The sequence below is a fragment of the Xyrauchen texanus genome, chromosome 26, assembly GCF_025860055.1.
Source record: "Xyrauchen texanus isolate HMW12.3.18 chromosome 26, RBS_HiC_50CHRs, whole genome shotgun sequence".
Lineage (NCBI taxonomy): Eukaryota > Metazoa > Chordata > Actinopteri > Cypriniformes > Catostomidae > Xyrauchen > Xyrauchen texanus.
The window spans coordinates 26,557,508-26,578,377 of NC_068301.1; the positions used below are offsets into that span (position 1 = coordinate 26,557,508).

The window sequence follows — 20,870 nt, forward strand, 5'->3', positions numbered from 1 at the left end:
AAATCCTAATCGCACTTATAGGGTTTAGATGTGAAGAAAAGGGGAGAAAAAAAGATTTAAAGCTCCTTAATGAAAACAGACCAGGAGAGAGACGTGAGTGAGGATTTGGGGAGAGAAATGAGAGATTACAAGTGCAGTGGATTTGTGGGATAATGTTAATTAAATCAGGTGATCAGATAGCAAGACCACAGTGTCTGATGTGTTTTTTATTTAAACTTTACGTTTTTTATTGTTGCAATAATTTAAACTTTTCAAATGAATTTGTGTGTGTGTGTGTGTGACCGAATTAGCTGTATAGAATAGATAAAAATGTTTAAAAGGACTTGCGCTTGTCAGACGTCCATGCTTTTTGTTCTTTAAATCTTGATTTACTTCCATACTAGCCTTTTCTTTTTTTTTCTTTTTTTGTCAAGTCCTGTTCATTATCGATCTAAAAACTATATAATTTCTGGAAAAGTATAATGATTGTTTGTAGCGCAACCTCAGTATGTACTTGCATAGTTATAAGCAGATAATGAGAATGCATTAGCATTTACACCTTTGTCAAATGAAGTCAGAATCAGTTTTTGTTTTTTTGTATATTTTTTGGCATTTGATGGTGTCAGGTGCCATCCTTTTGTGATCTAATCATGAAAGGCACTTGCTAATGGAAGGTGTAAAGGGGGCAGTACTTAAGAAAATGTAAAGAATGCTGCTTCAAAAGTCAACAGAATTGAACACTTTGGGTTCTCCAGAAGAACTACACCCTAGGACCCCGCAAGAAAATCATGGTACACATTTTTACTTGTTAGTGAGGCTGTGAAAGTCTTAAAACGGCCCTGGTGGGCACTTCTACTGTTTGTAGCATAATCCAGATATTTCCCTTTTTATGCTCTAGATCTCAGTGCAAGGGAGTATTATCAGAATTATGCTCTGATCATGGGTCAGAATGAGTATGTCTCTCACATCACTGATCTCATAGCTTCATTACCCTCAGATCATGGATTTGCCTCTGCTCTCCTCATCCTGCTCTACTCTGATGCATTATAGAAGGTTGTTGATCAGCTATAAAGGAGTTGAGATAATATCTTGATGGTTCACCTTTCTGTATGAGGGAGATTTTCATGTCCTCCCTAGATGAATGCACATGATTGAATTGAGTGATGACGTTAGGCTTTCTGTGCTCCATTAGACCACCTCCAGTGTCTAACGTCTTCAGCTGTGGTGGGCTCAGGTGGTTTTGAGCAGTTTATAAAACCCTCTAAATGTGCACCGTATGGGGTCTTCTCAGTCTGTATTCTTGTCTTCATATTAGAACTGAGTGGTTGCTTCCCAATCACTACACACTAAAAGTAGGCCTTTGTACTTCGCTGGTGATGGAAAAGTATTTCAGACAATGTATCAAGTCAGTATGCCAATATTGGGACATGCTACTGCATCATAAAATAGAGTTTTGATACCACAGACCTCTTTGTTGTGTAGTGTTTGTGTTTGCATGTAAGTGTTAGCAGCTAACTACATTTAAATGCATTATTACTTTTTATCACATTTAAAAATGACTGATACAGCTTTTGCCTCACAGTCCTCATATTATTATTATAATTTTGTAGACAACTGAAAGGGAACCATCACAAACTCTTCCATAGTGTGTTGATGGTTATGGAAATTATTAGCCAAAAAAGCATGCACAGATTCATACTTTGAAAATCCAATGGAAATAATGTTAAGTATCTGGGTCATTTTGGCACACTATTTAAAAAACACCATTTGCAATGTCCTTATCCTAATTTTGGATGTAATAAATAGGATAAAACCCTAATGTCCTAATTCAATAAAGTATATGGATAGTATGCAAATTGGAATGTAGCCTATATCTTTCAAAATGACATGCTTGTTCAAAAAATTTAAGAATTTGTTCACATCATACAGCACACCCACCATTTTTGCATTGTTCTCTTTAATACAACAGTGTATTGGTAGCCATTTAAATGGACTACTGGTTTAAAGTTTGAATTTAACCAAATGCATTCAGTCATTCCCAACCCCTCATCACCCTACACATGAAATCCTTCCTCCTTATCAGTACCAGTGGCCCCTCTCTTATCCAGAATTCTCTCTGTTTTCTTGCAGGAGTGTCGTCCCGCTTCCCAGACATCATGGCTGCTGGCACTCACTCTCCTGGAGGGCCCAATGGCATCATCAGGAGCCAGTCATTCGCTGGATTCAGCACGCTGCAGGAGCGACGCTCACGGTGAGGTCACTTGTCTTATCAGAGGATTAAACACTTGGATCCCTCTCCAGTTGACTAGATGATGATCCTCTGAATGAAAATAAAACATCTCTTAAAATAAAAATAAATATTCACACAAAATATTAGACATTTACACATTTGTTTGTAACCATGCATAAAATCAGACAACTCTTTATAAACTGTCATTTTCACCGATTTAAGCCCACGAGAAAGTTGAAAGCTCCAGCTTTGGGTGACTAGATGCTTTAAAAACAACTGGGAATTATGTAGTCAACCTCAGGAAGAGCTTTTGGCAATTTGCTGGATAATGTATCATGTTCAATTCTTACTACCATTTCTGGGCATTTGCTCAGAAATGCAACTAGCAACTTTGGTGACTGGAGGCAAAGCCCCTTTTTAGCTTAATTTTGCCTTGGTTTCTATTTAAAGAGATACTGTTATGCCCATTGGTTACTAAAGTTGCTCTTTGGAAATACAAGCAAATAATTCTCACTAACACATCTCTGGGAATGGAGAAACAGTGGTGGCAGTAATAGCATTCAGAGTATGTGTGTGTGCACGTGCGTGCGTGTGGGCAGATTTGGGTGGTTTACGAGGACATTTATTTGGTTACAAACTGGTAGTTACAAGGGTATTATGCTATAAATGTGGTTTACTAGGACATTTATAGTGTCCCCATAATTCCTAGCTTACAAAACATACTAAACAATGTTTTTTTGAGGGTATAAAAATCGTACAGTATAAAAATCATTATGTCTATTGCGAGTCCTCATAAGGATAACCGCACCAACATGTGTGTGTGTGTGTGTGTGTGTGTGTGTGTGTGTGTGTTTGTGGAGAGCACGCTGGCTTATCTCAGCATGACGGAGTGCATCGTGAGTGGATGACCCTTAGGCAACAACATGTGCTAATTCTACACAATGGCCTAGATTTACTGCAGCAGAATTTCCAATGCTCTGTTTGCCTGCCTGCATGTGCGTGCATGCAACACGTTCAGACATGTCAAGTAACCAACTGCCATTGTGTCATTAAGAAACAGGAATGCGGGATATTATTAGAAGTAGGAGCACTGTCACATCAGAACTAGGCTAATAAGCACCCTGCCTTCTGACTTAAATGTCAAGAAGCATTGAGGTAGAATGGAGCACAGCAAGCTCCATCCCTATCTGACTTTTTGTGGTTTTAACTGATATTATGATAAGAATCATTGAAGCTTTAGCAACTTCATTCAATTATTTGCATGCATAGTGCATAGACAAGCATTAAGGGCACTAAAATGCCAACATAGACTACTAGCCGACAGCATCTTGTATAGTAATAAACCTAAAGTCCCTTTAAGGCAAGTCACTTGGTGGCCATATTCATAAAACCCCTGGGCAGCTATTTTCAGTCATGCAAATACAGCTTCTGTCTACTTAAATGAGGATAGACATCAATCTCTAAAACAAGATTATGTTGAAATTTCATTTTTAAAATCAGCTATTAAATCTGACAGCAATGGTATAATACATTTTGGTTCTGTGGCTCAAATACAACTTCGTCAGTTAACGCGCATGCACGTTGTCGAGTAAACAGATCTCTATCTAGATCTAAGGTGATTGGTTCTTTTAACTCTAGTGTGTGTGCTGGGTATTAATACAGATCTCTGGATTCGATTCCAATTCACAAGCTCTTCAATTCGATTAAATATAGATTAATATGGGTATATTTAAGTTATAATGTCCCTTTTGCTTATATATGAAATAATTTATCTCTCAACTAATGCTATTAATTATACAAGGTCCCTTCTAACTAGGTATATTAAGAAAATGTTAATTAATTCTTCATAATTTTTGTCACATTTTAGCTTTTTAAAGATGAACAAATCCATGTTTTCAATAAAGACTCCAGGGGTGGTAGTCAGCATCAATACTCGCTGCGCTACCCAGGCCCCGCGATGTTAGCTTCTTGATTAAATTAATTTTGTTTTCTACAAAATTAATATCAATCATTTAAGCATCAATCAAAAGGTTTTTATGAGACATGAGAAACAAATTCAGTCAAGTGTGTCCAAACCTTTGACAAGTACTGTATATAGAGTTTCCAAGGGAATACATTGAAGTAAATGGATTGCTTACATTTATGTGTTTCCAGGTGTAACTCCTTCATGGGGAACTCAGCAGTGCAGAAGAAGCCAATCTCAAAGCCAAGGAAGCCCCATCTGTCCGGGCACAAGTCCAGCAGCAGCTCACGAGAGCCGCAGCCCAAAAGAGTGGAAGAAGTTTACGGAGCCCTCAAACAAGGCCTGGAGTGAGTCTCCTCTGACTCACATTTCTCCATCTGGACTTTTCTCCATAGATCTTCACTCTCACCTCCCCACGCAGTCATGCACACATTTTGGATGAATCACTGTTGTTCAGGCTACAGTTATAAAATCTTTGTGTTCAGTCATTGTTCAGACAGCACTGACATTTTTCATGTTTTCTCTCTGTCAGTGAGTATCTGGAGGTGCATCAAACAGAGCTGGATAAACTCACTTCCCTCATGAAGGACATGAAGAGAAACTCCAGACTGGTGAGACAAGATATGACATCTTCACCAGCATTACCATTATCCACAGTTTTCCTGACCAACCACTGGGCACTGCTATGATGATTCTGATTGCTGCTAGACTGTTTTCTGTTTCCGGTCTCAATGTAAAACTACTGAAACGAGCAATCAAGATGGAGAACAACATCCAATTTAAGTGTTATTTGGAGTAAAAATTAGTTCAGACTCAACTGGTGCAGTTGTTAGCTGTCATCTAGAAGTAGTTTAAGACATTAAGGTAATTAACCACTGGCCATTGCTTGGTGTCATCTACCTATTCTTTATATGTTGATGGGTGAGGCACTGTCAAAAGACAAACTGAAAACACTAATAAGTTGACTGTACTCAATTGATTGAGTATACTTGTTCACTCAATTGAATTGAGTTATGATGTTTCCAAAACTAAGTTCATTAACTTGGTAATCATATAAAATTAACTTAACTATTTAAGTTAAGGTAACAAGATGCAAGAGCTTTACTCATATTTGCTATTTAAATGTTGTTTCTACTTAATAATTTTATTTGAATGGACTCAAATTTAGGTCATACAATAACACAGCTTAAATAAAGAAGATTCTAAGTGATTGTAAGTCAGTCATTAAATAAACGTATTTCTCCACAGAAATGCATAGATGCACCTTAGTTGCACATGCACAAGGAGAACTGAAATAGTGTTAAAAGGGCCCAACTTGACTAAAGGGGACACAATCACCCTAATGGTGGCATCACACGAAACAATTATTTGCAACAAATCAACATAAATAATACTACAAATGAGCTAAAACCTCTATGAATTCTTAATGACAACTAGTTAAATGCCCCATATGTTTTCTTTAAGTCCATGTTTTTTTAAGAAAAATAAGTACAATGAACAGAGCTATTTAAGTATTGAGCCCAAAACTTTAATGTTTACCTAATTTAGACAATATTATTTTTCCAGTAATGACAACATTAGGGTTTACGTTGCATCCATCGTGACTGTATGTATTGACACTATAGAGCCACATGCCTTTATGGCCATTTATTCAAATTTAATACGCTAAACATTTAAATATCTTTTAAGAAAATATGTAGATGCGAGTGAAATTAGACTGAGAGATCGGAAAATGAAAACAGGACTCCGGTATGAATCTTCTATGTTCAGGAATAAGATGGATATGCTCTGCTGAAAAGAACAGCTTAGACCAGTGTTCATTTCTGTGTTGTCTATTTTCTATGCTGGTTAGTGCTAGTTTGATTGTACTCTAGCTGGTCAACCAGCATGATCCCCCTGTGAAGCTGGTTAACCAAGGAAGTCTTAAGCTAGCTAATAAGCCTAATGGGGACACTAGCACATAGGGTTGCCATCTTCCTCAGAGTATAATGAGGGACACTCTAATTTTTTAGTTATGGAAAATAAGGGACTCTCTCCTATTCTTTATACCAGTTTTTCCATTTGACATTTAAGTAAACCATTTGTGGCAGGTGACAATTGACCACATTGTAAACAAAAATTAAATGCTACACTGTCACAGTGTAAAGTTGACAGAATTAAGTGATAACATTTAGTTGATATAGCAACAGCCAGCCAATGGCAAAAAAAAAAAAAAATCTTTCTTGATTTGATATTGCAATTTGTAATTTTTAACATTGAAACTTTTATGTAAAACTGATTCAGCATACTCAGCTGTTTGGGTATAAGACACTAAAATACATATGGATTCAATATGAAACACAGTTTTGTTCTCTTAACTACAGGTCAACTCTGTATTATAAGTGACGGTTGGTAACACATGCAGGGGACCAACATCCAAAACACAAAATAAGCCAGTTGTTTCAGCAGAGTTGTTTTATAAAATTATAAAATGGTATTTCCTTGCATTTCCACTGATTTTATGTATCTATTTTCTTCTTCAGGGTGTGCTGTATGATCTGGACAAGGTAGGGTCCCTAAACACACTAAGGCCTTCTTATCCCATCTAATTTAACCTGTCTTAACCTGTTTTAGAACTTTGAAATCAGAAATGTGCACTAGGACAAATAAGCAGCTTTGCATTAATTATGTGCTGCATTCCTGCAGCAGTGATCCGTTATTGCGACATTCTGATTTCTGCTGGTGTCAGTCCCTGATTGATCCCTGTGTGAATAACGCATTTGTATTTTCATTTTCATCTTTTTTGTCTTCTTTCCAACAGCAAATTAAGACTATAGAGAGATACATGCGACGACTGGAGTTCCACATGAGTAAGGTGAAGAGTGATTTACGTATTTTTCTTTTATGTATATGTATGTATTACATTGGCCCCCAAAAGTATTTTGACATTAAAGCCACACTTAAAAAGGTAGGAATATTATTGCATTAAATAAAAGATATCAAACCAAGTGACTTTATATTAAAGGACGATAGCACAAACACTTTTTCAAGCATAACGCTCACCAAAAAAAGTCTTATGAAGTTTTGCTACTACAGTAATTTTTTGTTGTTTTAAGGATTTTTTTAATATTTTTACTGCATAGCAATATTTTAAAATATAATCATGCCTGGTAACAGATGCATGTAAAGGCAAGAAATGTCATTTCAGCTTAGCATAAAGCTAAAAGTAAATTTTACAATTAACACAAGGTTAACTATTTTGGGGCTCCAAACTTCAAAACCACACAGAGTGTGCACAACAACATCCTTTTCTGATCATATGTGAATTATCTTCATAGAATGAGGCAGAAAAGATATTATTTGTTGCTTTTAATATGACGTTAAAGGCTACATTGGTTAGCAATACCCTAACCGCATACAAAACATTGCCAAGTCATGTAATCGTGTATTTATTGGATTTATATTTCATCTTTCAAAGCGTTTATAACAGTTTTTTGTTAAGGTGTAAAAACGATGTAGCTACTCTGTTAAGCTCCCAAGGGAAAGTTACTTAATGATGTCATATCCACCTTTTACTCACAACCGTGTGAAAGCGCTCACAAAAAAATCATAAGAAAGTGTTTCAGCGCTGTTCAAAATCTCCTCAGATCGCATCATTCATATGGATACTTTTTTCCACCTGACTAAATATTAAACAAATGACAATAAAATGCAAAGTAATCTCTTCAGTAATCAAAGTACTTTTTGAATATAACTGTATTCTGATTACCAATGATTTAAATTGTAACTGTAGTGGAATAAAGTTACTTATATTTAGTATTTTAAATACATAATTCTTTTACATGTATTCCGTTACTCCCCAGCTCTAGCAATTAGACATACTGTTCTAAAGTAATACAAACACAAGTCACTTTTTGTTTGTCTAGTTATAGAGGAACATTAATGTGATGAACTACACCTGTGTTTTTCTCTGCAAGAGCAGCTGTGTGAAATTGAGGGCATCAACTTCATACATCCAGTAAAATGACCTTGCTTTGATATTTTCTATATAATGCAATGACATTCATGCATTTTTCATGCGTTCATCATTCATGCAAGAGTACATGTTGTTTGGAGCCATGGCATATAAATTAGTTTATTTTTATAGATTAGAAAAGGTAAGACTTTTCACTCTTTGAAATTGCTTTTAAAGTGTGCTTTGGTGAGAGGGTTAGTGTTTTCTAAGGACAGGGGCACTCTGTGTTTCCAATAAATGTTCTGACTCATTTCAAGTCCCCTGGTCTGGCATTCTCTACTCTTTGGAGTCCTGCTGTGTCCTTTTCCTCTGCAGTGTGTTTTAGTGGCATACAGGTGGGTGTCTGCAACAAACTACAATGCTGATTGGCAACTCGGCAGCACATCTAGTCTCAAAGTAGCCATGGCAACATGACGATGGCAGCTTTGAGGCTGTTGAAGGTCAATTCATAGCTCAAATTAGCCATACACACTTGAAATTAGCCCCACATTCACCCAGTCCACAGAAACATTTTGAACTGTCTCGTAGCATACAGATCTCAGAGAGGCAATCAAATCATTATTTTTCTGTTTACAGTCTTTGCAGTTATAAATAACATTTTGTGTCAGACTTGCTGTCATTGGGAGGAGTGTTTTGTTTCCCCCTGTGCTTTACTCTGTTTATGATTGGTACCGGATCTTGGTCAAAGCAATCCTCTTGAGTGACAAGCAAATCTCTGATGGCTAAATCCAAGGTGTTAATGAGCGTGAGCATGACTAATTAGGAAGGGGCAAAGCATTTTATTTATGGTTTCGATGAAACCGTGAGAAAGATGAAAAGTTAATGTTAAAGGAATAGTTCACCCTCATGTCAAATCCAAACCCATATGACTTTCTTTCTTTTGCGGAGCACAAAATAACAGATTTTTAAGGATGTCCTGTTCACTAATTTCAATACAATGGCAGTTTTCAGTGGCTCAGTTTAAAGGTTAAAAAGAACCCAGAAGTGGCATAAACGGTTTGGTAAGAAACAGCCCTGAATGTAAGTTAATTTCTTATTAAAATCTGCCTTCTTTGCCAATTAAAGAAGTTCATTAACAATCGCTTGCACTTAAAGCTAACGCCAAAGCAAAAACAATGCTAATTCCAATGTTAAACGTTAAGCAGACTTCCATCCTCATCAATTATCTCATTATATTCTGCTCTGAGCAACCCTTTATACACAACAAAGTCCTCAGAGTTGTTTGCCACCCTTGTTTGTGTTGTTGTTAATGGCTAGAAGAATGAAGGTACTGAATACAGGAATGAAACCCAGTCATTTTTACTCCCTGATACTGTTAATGTATGTTTCATAATATCTGTTCAACACAGTCAGCTCTAAGAACAATGATATCTGAGCACATTGATGCCTGTAAGTGCTGTTGATAAAGTGGCCAGTGATGGGTATAGGAAAACCAATGTCAAAGATTCGGTCATTGTTTTATGAATCGCTATATATTGGCATTGTCTGGGCTACAGACTCTCAGCTGTGGCTTTCTCTTTTGACAACCTTGTCATCACAACCCTAGGTGACCCTTCTTCCCACAGGAAGTTGAGCAGTGCCAACAGGAAGTTTTGCAGCATGTTGAGCAGGTGTCTTCTCAGAGGAAGGGCAATATTTTAAGAATTCAATCTAACCCAACAAACACTCAATCTGAATTTATGACCTTATGGGAGACTAAACAAACACCTATAGAAATATTGACTCGTAGGCCTCAGCCTACAGTCCGATATCTGTGCTGTCATTGTCAGAAGTGGGCATTTTTTCTCCTCTACCCCTTGCTCTTTGATCTGGCTTTAGTCTCCATAGAAATTTGGGTGAACTGGAGGTTTAAATCTGTTTAATCGGCTGTTGCCCCCTTGCATTTACAGTAGAGGGGCTAAATCCTCTGATCACAGCTGATAAATGCCCATAACTTAAGAGGATTTTTCAACAGCCAGATTATTTAGTGGTCTTTTTAAAATGTCCCCATCATGCAGTAAATATGAGTCTTGTTTGTTGCCAAAATGCTAAGAGTGTTTTAGCTGGTTGCTTGTGGCTTTGCAGGGGATTGCTAAGGAGTTCTGGTGGTTGCTCACTGGCCCAAAAAGGCTATCTTATGATATTCTGGTTCTTAGATATTGTATGGTTTGGGGTCCCATTCTTCAATGTAAGTCTATGGGATATTTTTGCCCTCTTATTATCTATCAGGCAAAAAACATCTGAGCCCTAAGAAATGTACTGGGACCCCACTTCTCAATAAGCCGCATGATTTGAGGTATTATTGACTCCGTTCAAGTGTGTTTACAATTTATTCCAGGGTTTTTGCAGAAAAGGAGTTCTGAAACGTCATGTAAATGAGAACGCTGTTTCCTTTACATCGTTTAAGGGATTAATAAGAGCGGTTTAACACACCCAGGTTTCTCCTAGAGAAACACGGCTTATGTGGCTATGGTTTTCTCACAGGTTTTTGAAGAGTGCGCATGTGTATGGGACAGACCAGATAACTATCTGTCATATGATAGACCCTTAAATCATATCAACGAGTCTACACAACGTAAAGAATTCAATATTTTTGGAAGTGGGAAAATCACGTACTCTATAAGATATACTCATTTATACACAGTGGAGAAATATCAACTGTCCCTCACATTCACGTATATGCGCTCAAGTACAATGGGGGAATCTTGGAGTTTTACATAAAAGGGAAAGCTCACTATTGCAGCGCAGTTCCAATGATGGCCACGATAGAAAGTTAAGGAAACAACACAGCAGCAACTCTGGAATATCTTGAGATAAACCGAAGCAACAGAAAATAAAATTGCGAAATCTTTCTCAGAGCCCATGTTTCTTATTTACACAAGCTTCACAGGCAAATTATGTTGCCGTGGAGAAAGCTGATTACTCACTGAGCCTTCAGTACAGTATATGGTAAAGGGAAAACCGTGAACACTATGCATGTTCCTGTTTTCGTGAATTCATGTCTGTTCCACTAATGGTGAGTGACAAGGGTTTTTTTTAATCCCTGTCCCTAAGTATGAGCAATAATACTAGTGATGCATGCTTAGAACGCACCACTAATATGCCATGTATGTGTGCATTTGCAGCGTCTTCTGTTGTTTTTTAATATATGGGCCAGCTGCATACTCTTGGCTTGTTATTTGACTCAGTAGGTCTAATCTAAACCCCCACACTTGCGATGGACAGAGTGCTGCCAAACAGCTGTTCACAAGTATGCACGGGTTGGTTGAGTCGGGCCTTGGACCTCTACTTTCAACTAAAAGTAGATCAAAAACACTCCCAGCGGGAATGACTGTTTGCAGGAATGTGTATTTGGGTGTATGTCATTCAGTATGCCCCAAACACAACATTAATATAGTGTCATATACATTTCTTCCTCAATTCCTGCACTTTCCCCATGACTTCAGCTATATATATATTTTTTTTTTGGCTGATGCTTTTGTTCAAAGCAACTTACAGTGCACTTATTACAGGGACAATCCCCCCCAGAGCAACCTGGATTAAGTGTCTTGCTCAAGGACACAATGGTGGTGGCTGTGGGGATCGAACCAGCGACCTTCTGATCACCAGTTTTGTGCTTTAGTCCACTACGCCACCACCACTCCATATTTTCTACTAAGGATGGAGAAGCTAACATCTTGACTGGTTTGCCAGCCTCTCTGTCAGTCTACATGGGCTCCAAATGGTATTGGTATTTTTAAATCTATGTACCGGTAATAAAATCCATACAGGTGTGGCTGAAGTGTCCAAATACTTCTTGAGGTCATAGTATTTTCACCAGTAGAAATGGACATTCTGATCAGTCATTGCAGGGTTGTCTGTTTCTGTCACCCTAAGCTTTGCCTATGAGAATAGTTGCTGTGGGTGCAGCAGATGAGATAGATATCAGCCATTGAATGCACATGAATATTTAACTGAGGCGGTACAAGTCTGGCACAGTGTCAGCTTATGAAAAGTGGATTGTAATGGCTCAGTGCTTTTTATCTGCTGTGTCTGTATAAAAAAAAGCTCAAAGAATTTGGTTCAAACAAACACAAAGCTCTGACAAACCCCATGCTGACACCAATGGCTAACCTGAGTGGCCCATTATCCTGTTAGTCATGAGTCACTCCTGTTTGGACTCATTCCATTCATTTAATTGGTAAATTTGGGAAGACGTTGAGGATTGGTCTGAGGAACATTGTGTGAGTGCCCTGTGGATAACACAACACATTTATACATTAGAAAAATGTAGAAATTTTAAAGGGCTTGTTTAGAAATCCTTGGTTTTCTGACATCAGAAACCCCTCAACATTAACATATTTATATGTCACCTACTGATTATGAGTAATTATATTGCATTCTTGAAATTTACCTAAAATTCAAAACCATTGTTTTCAATGAATGTACGCACATGGGCACACTGCCGTACGGCGTCCATTGATGAAGCCCTGCTACAACATCGGGGTCTTTTCCTTAAAAGTTTTCCATTTAATTTGACCCAAATCGTTATCATGGGACATAGATTATTTACTTTAGCCATGGGTAGAAGATGCATTGTGAATATGTAACTTTCATATAGCCTACACAATGTATTTTCAGTAACAAGTATGTGTTTTTGTGGTTTGAGAGCTTAAATAAAGCCTATTCAAGGCTACATATAGAGAAATTGCATAATAAACATTACCATTTCTAATCTTTTACCAGCTTACAAACTCATCAAGATCACATTCTTTAAGTGCAGAAACCTCGACTGGCATATTCTATGTGTGATACCCTACCTTGTCCTACCTGTGACTTCATGCACGTGTCGCAGTTCTCGTCCGGTGTGCAACTCACTTATGAATCAAAGATAAAATGGTAAATTGTCAAGACAAACTAAACAAAATGGCTAACATTGTAAGTGAACCCAGCAACAACAACAAAAAAATCATAAAAATATGTATGAAATGAGCCCTTTAAATGCAGACACTGGACTGATAGCTAGAGCTTAGTGAAAATGTGTTTTTCCTAGGGCTTATTTATTGTCCAAATGCAGCTTATAAAAAGTCATGCATCAGACCGCACTCATCTGACAGAATGGAGCAGGCTTGGGGCGGTCATGGTGATTCATTTCCCATGCTGCTTAGCTGCTATTGCAGATAAGAGGAGTCAGACAAGAGAATTTAATGGAGCCAAATAACAATCAGCTGTTGTATCATAACAGGGTTGCGATTGGTGAATGTGTGCATGTGTGTGGTAAAAGATCTCTAGACTTGGGTGGGGTCTTTCCTCCCAATGTAATTAAACCCGCAGGACCACTGTCCAGACACTCTCTTCACACACACATACTTGCTTGTCAGTCGTGGTCGATGATGATGCTTTCTTCAAAGGAGTGAGGGTATTTGGGTAAAGTTGTCAGCTACAGTAGGTTGACACTGGTGCCCATTCATGTGTCTGTGGAGGCCGATCCTAGAGCCACACACTCTATTGCAAATTGGGCAGGAGAGCCCTGATGCTGAAGCACAGCTGATCATGTTTTTTGTTCTGCAACTGCTGAATGTTGTGATGCAGTTCTTCAATCCCTTTGGCACAGGAGGCTCACCAGGCTGGTCTGTCACGAACCAGGGTCTCAACATGAGTGGGATCAATACCACAGCATTTTAGAATGATTTTGGTACAGTCCTTAAAGCACCTCTACTGCCCACCAGCAGCACAATTTCTTGCAGGGATTTTAACCTTAGAGGGCTTGCTGTGGTAAGCGAGGATCTGGCATGCAGGTGACATGCACAAGCCAATGTAGATAACGCTTGGTCAGCATTGTTTCAATACAGAGGGAGTTAGTTTTAGCAAGGATCTCTGTCTGGGGCGTCCGATCCTCCCAAGAGAGTATTTTTTGGAGACATCGCACATGGAAGCCCTCCAAAAGTGTAATGTATCGTCTGTACAGGGTGCATGTCTCTGCCCCATAAAGGATGTTGGAAACACATACCGCATTGTAAACAGCAACCTTGGTGGCTATTCTCAGGTTTTTTGTTCTCAAAGAGTCTCACACATAAGCACCCAAAGGCTGTGAAAGCTTTATTGATGCTGTTGTTTATTTAATGAGAAAGAGAGCAATCTGAGGAGCGTGTGGAACCAAGGTAGGTAAACCTGTCCACCACTTTTAGTGGAACACCATCGATAAGGAAAGTTGGAAGGGTGGAGGTGTATCCTGTGGGCTGTACAACAACTTCTGTCTTCTGAATGTTGATCTGAATGTTGATCTGGAGGCCAAAGGACTGATAAATGCTGGAGATTATGTTGAGAGCGTGCTGCTTTAATTGTGGTGTGTGAGCTACGACAGCACAGTCATCTGTGTATTGCAGTTTGCATATCTGCCATGTCAGTGTCTTAGTGTGAGCCTGGAGCCATCGGACATTGAAGAGATTTTCATCTAGGCGGTATTGGATATGAACACCCTCCGTGTTTCCAACGGCGAGATGGAGTAGGTGTGTGATGGCTGACAGCAGGGGGTTGAATAGAACAGGAGCCAAGACATAGCCCTGCTTGACAACAACTTCTACGGCAAAAGGCTCTGATTGGAGGCCTCCGGCAATTACTCTGGCTTGCCTTCATATAATTGGCGAAAGATGGAAAGAAACTTGGGTGGCACTCCAAGTTGCAAAAGATATTTCCAGAGCATCTCACGGTTGATGGTGTCAAATGCATTTGAGAGGTTAATAAAGGCCTTGTAAAGGGTTGCGGTGATGCTCTCTACTTTTCTCCTGTAGCTGCCATATGATGAAGATCATGCTTCTGCCATCTGCTGTGTAAAGTGGATCAACAGTGTGTTTTCTAGGACCATACAGGGTTTTGATGGCATCATAGAAGCCCTGTATGTTGTTGCAATCTGCTAGTCCTTTTATTTCCCTTGGTTTGTTCATCCATCAGTTGTCTTTCATCTCTCTGAGAACCCTCTGGCTCTCAGCTCTCGGCTCAGCAAAAGCAGATTTTAGTGTGGGTAATTCAGGGTTAGACAGGATATTGTTATGGGCCTGGTGTTTTATTTGTAAAAGTGGGTGAATAGTGGGACAGTTGTTGTCAAATCAGTCCTTATGATGCTTCTTAGAGAAGCCGAGAGCTTCTGAGTCTACACTGTGAATGGCAGAGCTTAGGGTTGGCCAGTTTGTACAATACTCTGTAACTTCATCCAGCTTGTTGGCGAGAAGACACCTGAAGTTGTCCTTAATGTAGAGGTTTATAAGGGCAGGGCAGTTGAACCGTTTGTTTGGAGCTTTTCTACAAAGATAGGGTTGAATATCCATATAGAGCTTTGATCTGACCATCCGGTGATCGGTCCAGCACTCAGCTCCATGCATGACTCAATAAGTGTGTCACGTCTTTCTTTTTGACGAATAATGATATAGTCCAACAGATGCCAATGCTTTGAACGGGGGTGTTTCCAGGTGGATTTCAGCTTGTTCGTCATCTGGAAGAAGGTGTTAGTGATTGCCAGTTGGTGCTCTGAACCTAAGGAGAGTAGTCAGAAGCCATTGCTATTAATTTTCCACACTCCATGCTGGCCCAGGACTTTGTTCCAGATATGGTAGTCAGTCCCTACTCTGGCATTGAAATCTCCCATGATAATGAGCTTGTCTGCAGTTGTGGTTTTCTGTATAATGCAGTCAAGAGACCTGTAAAAGTCTATTTAACATCCTGTTCTGCATCCAGAGTTGGTGCATAGGCACTGATTATGGTAGCAAAGCAGCCCTTAGTTAGAGGAATACCCCATATCATTAATCTCTCATTGATGGCAATGGGAGATTCAGGGATGTTCTTCAGTAAGTGCGTTTTTATGGCGAAGCCCACTCCATGGAGGCACCCCTTTCCAGATGAAGTTATAACCCGCACACACTTCAGTCCAGGAGCCCTCTCTATGTAGCCTGGTTTTACTGAAGACAGCTTTATCAATATTGTATTTCCTCAATTCGAGAGCCACAAGAGCTGTTTTTCTGCAGGGCCTCTCAGATTTTTCTGCCATGCCCAGAAGAGTTTGGACATTCCAAGCAGCGATGTTCATGTGAGTGTATCTTTTCCTATTTTTCTTTTTTGACCGCAGGGTGGAATGCTCCGATGACTGCAGTTCGTCGTCCGGAGTTAATGAAGCAGATAATTTTTAAACCACCTTTTCTTGGTCCTTCCCCGCCAGGGGTGAGCAGTGTGGAAGCTGTTCAGTCATAATGGAAGCTGCCGAAGAGACACACTGCTCCATCTTGCATCTCAACGACCATCACTTCACTATCGCATGTTGGCTAGGCACTCCCATTCACATCCTTGGCCTGTACCCACCATTCCATGTTACCACAGGTCTTGAAGGGGCTTGAAGCAAGAAGCTTGCATGAGGAAATGATTAAAGTGTGAGTTTGGGTGCACAGTCCATACTCACACCATCTTCACTCCGCCAGACAGACTCCAGTGGCATGAGAAACTCACGACAACCTTCATCTGGTCAGAGCTGCAGGATATCACCGAAAACCCGGTCCGTTGGATCCCGCCTGTGGATGTCCCTAAATCTAGGTTTGTGATAAGGGTTTGCTCCCCTAGCCAACACACCATTACCTGGTTTACCCATGTGGCAGTGGGACAGTGATTGGTGAAACACCTCTAGGAACCACTGTTGCTCCGAGACCACCTACTAATTCAGCCTGAGGTCACAAAACTCCAATTACCATGGCTTGCCACAAGGAGGCCTAGTAGGAGTCTTGGTGAGGGAGAGGCTATATACTGACCAAGGAAGACTTACACACTCTGCTTCCTGAACCTGGCTGGTGTGGCCAGTGGCAGGAGCTAAGTTAGAGGAATTGCAGGCATCCCTACATGCAATAGCTCACTAGCAAGCTGCACTAGACATGTCACGACACCCTGTAGGCAGGTGCCTACTAAACCACACACACACTTACATTTACAAAAGTACAAATTTGAAAATACCTAGTCTTCTATTTTTTTTTTAAAGAAAAGCTAATTGGAATTAAATACTGTAATCAACTACCTAATTCTCATAACAATATGACTAATATTTCTACTTTAATCTTGTACTGCTATGACTTAAATTACATAATTTTATAAATTCTCATAATTTTGATTTTTATTCTCAAGATATTACTACTTTAATCTCAAAATATTGCGACTTTATTCTCAAAAATGTATGGCTTTATTCTTGTAAAAGGCCAATAATGAGATTATTCCCTAAACATTAAGATTTTTTAATTTACAAAGATGACTTCTTTAATCTCTTAATACTATGACTTCTGTCTCATAATTCTATTAATTCTTGTCATTTTGACTTTAATCTCAAAATATTATGACTTTGTCAGGGTTCCCATGCGTCCTGGATAACTGGGAAAACCTGGAATTGTGCAATGCAGTTTTCCAGTCATAGAATATTTTTTGAAAAATGTCCTGGAAAAAAATGTATGGTCCTGGAAAATATTTTATTATAATAACTCTGATTGACTGTGTCGCTACAATAATTTTGTTACATGTTAAAAAACAATCAGGACTCAGGATAGCTGGCAAATACACAATTCATTGCCGGAGGCTGTGCATTGGGAAACAACATCAGCAGTTGACCATAATGAACAAAGCCCTGTCACATAAATTCTCTGCTCATCTGCTATAATCTCTGCTTTGCTCCAGCTAAATTGGTTAAGTATTGATATAGTACAAAATAGGATTTTTTGTTCCAACATTGCTGTTATGCTAACTACAAAAACATTTGAGTTGTAAATTAAATTTTAGACAATGACAATGAACTAACTGCAAATTTGTTGTTTTTTTAGTGAATTCACAACCCAAGGTGGTAGCATGGTTATGTGGCCTTTACACCTCGGGATGTGAATTTGTTTATAATAATTAAATGATCGGAGTCCGCATATTCCGCGGCTGCCACGTGTAGGGTCATTTGATTTCTGCGATGTGGAAAACACGGATGAAATCAGAAAATCTGGCATTAGCTATACAATTTTAAATTTCAAGGAATTTTACATATTTGGAATGAAAATTAATGTTTGAATGCACAATTAATCAAATAAAATTTTTAATCTAAAGAATTTAATCTCGTAATGTTTATATTTTATTCCTGAAATATTAGATTTTCTTTTTTTTTTTTTTTAACATGGCACTAAAATGCTGTTGTACTCTAGAGTATAAGGCCACATCCACACTAATTCTTTTTAGTGCTTGATTTTGCTACATTTATGCTTCTCATTCACAATATAATGACGTTTTTCTCCACTGAAAAACTCTCCATAAATGCTTACTTTGGAAATGATAACATTAGTAAACTGACAGCTGAGTTTTCAGACTTTTAGGATTAGTGAACATGGTCTAACCGTACTCCTATACGTTTTAAGAGTAAAAGTATTTGCTTTATTTATTAAATATTTTCCAATTGATTTTCTAATTTAGGATGTCCACACTTTTGTCAGATTTAGCTCACTTTAGGGAACAGATTTGACCCCAAACTATTGCTAAGTGTGTATACACACACACACACACACACACACACACATTATCTGCCATTTATCATGAACCACCCCCACAGATCATAATACACACATTCACATCCATCATATAAACAGATAATACACCCAATCCACACACACACAAATTGGGTTAGATTGTTCCATTTCTCACCCTCTCCCCCTAAGCACATTTTTTAAAAAGGTTTCTTATTGAAAATAATTTCTGTCGCATCTTGCAGTTTTTTCAGCATTTCGCGCCATGGTTTTAGATGACAAGTTAAAAAGTATTTAAACTGGGGGGTTTTTTTAGCACAAGAATGCATTAGTTTTGAACGGGTCCTAAACTGATTCAGTAAAGAAGTGAGTTTTTCAGTCTATGATTCAGACCAATATCTCTTGTAATTGATTCAGTCTGTGTCTTCTCACATGTTTGTCTGTGTCTCACTTTATCTGTGGCCAGACTGTGATCACTGAGTCTGTATTTGGTGAGGATCCGTTTCTGTTTTGGATCTCTTACAGTGTAGAGATAATTATTTCTGTTTAGGGCCTGATAACATTCCAGTTTGGTTTGGTTTTTACTTTAATTTTCCCAATTTTCCAAATATGACTTTTTTGCTTTCTTTTATGATTTGGTTTATTCTGATTTGGTTTTGTTCGGCAGTGCTGGTCTGAAACTGTTTTTTTTTTTTTTGTTAGTGGGTTTGTGAGTTTCAGAGTCGGCTTACAAAGGGGACTGGTTTAAGGCTTCAATTCTTGGGCTTTAAGGACTTCATGTTGCATTCGGTGTGTTATGGGAATTGGAATGTAGGTGTGTCCAGAATTTGAGGGATCATTTTTCAATATGTATAATTAGGGGTATCTGCCTAGTTATGCGTGCATTAGCAGGTGTTCTTCTCTGAACTCTTAGAATGTTTCAACAGAATTCTGCATGCTGGGCTTCTATGGGGTGTTTGTCCCATCTTGAGTAATCTGCCAGACAGAGTGCACCCCAAACATCACTTCCATACAGAGCAATAGGCATAATAATACTATCAAAGATTTTACACCAAATTGTTACAGGAATGTCTATTTGGGTAAATTTGCCATTAATAGCATAGAATGCTCTTCTAGCTTTCTCTTTTAGTGCACTCACTGCCAGCCCAAAACCCCCTGAAGCACAGTTTTTTAGACCGAGGTAGTCATTGTGTAGGGTGTGTTCTATTGCAGTGTTCAATTTAGTGAATGTGTATCTGGTTTCCTGTAATCTGGCTATTTTCTGGAAGATCATAATTTTATATATACATTTTTTTTTAAATTGACTGTCAGGGCCCAGTTCTGACAGTAGTTCTCCAGCAGGTCCAGGTGCTGCTGTAGCCCTTTTGCAGTAGCTGACAGCAGCACCAGATCATCTGCATAGAGAACAAATTTAACTTCAGAATGATTTAGAGTAAGACCGGGTGTTGCAGATTGTTCCAGTAGCACTGCTAACTCATTAATGTAAAAGTTGAACAGAGTTTGACTCAAAATGCAGCTGTTGTCTGAATACATAGATTTGATAGTGTTGTGCATTTTACAGTAGAATTTTATAATATAGTCCATCATGCCAAATGGAATCAGATGCTTTTTTTTAAATCAGCAAAATGCATAAATTTTGCCTTTGCTATTTTGATGAACTTGCTGGTTGACTATTGTGTGTAGCGTGTGAATGTGGTCGATGGTGCGGTGGTTTGGTAGGGATTCAATCTGATTCTTACTCTAATACATTGTGCTTGGTAAGGAAGGCCTGTATCCAGGCGTTTAGGATACAGCAGAAAGTCTTCCTCAGATTACTGTTAACACAAATGCATCGGTAGTTATTGGGGTCGAATTTGTCTCCACTCTTATATAATGCATGTATTAAGCCATTACTCCTGGTATAAAGAAAGTAGCCAGTTTGCTGAACCAGATTCAATAGTTTTAACAAGGTCTCCTGCATTACTGCTGGACTGTGCTTCAGCATTTCTGTTCTTATGTTGTCTAAACCACATGCCTTTGTGGGTGTCTAAAGGGATTTAGTTATTTTTTTATTGTAGATTTCAATTGACTGCTTATTTTGCATGTTTTTTCTGGTGTGAGATTTTCTGGAGATATTTCTTTTGAAAAAGTTTTTAAAATAGCCTTTCCATTATTCTCCATTATGTATGGCTATGACCTGGATGTGCTGTTTATTCAGGTGGATCCAGAACTGATTATCATTAATTGAGT

General features: G+C 38.6%; 1 protein-coding gene across 2 annotated transcripts in view; it reads left to right on the plus strand.

Moving 5' to 3' along the window:
• LOC127619901 (rho family-interacting cell polarization regulator 2-like) overlaps nt 1-20,870 on the plus strand; it is a 93,602-nt gene that overhangs the window by 37,318 nt on the left and 35,414 nt on the right. For both annotated transcript variants that reach the window (XM_052092931.1, XM_052092932.1), the window contains exons 2-6: nt 2,110-2,230; nt 4,364-4,519; nt 4,705-4,783; nt 6,695-6,718; nt 6,973-7,026. In XM_052092931.1, the coding sequence (XP_051948891.1) occupies nt 2,110-2,230; nt 4,364-4,519; nt 4,705-4,783; nt 6,695-6,718; nt 6,973-7,026 (434 nt within the window). The remainder of the gene's footprint in view (nt 1-2,109; nt 2,231-4,363; nt 4,520-4,704; nt 4,784-6,694; nt 6,719-6,972; nt 7,027-20,870) is intronic.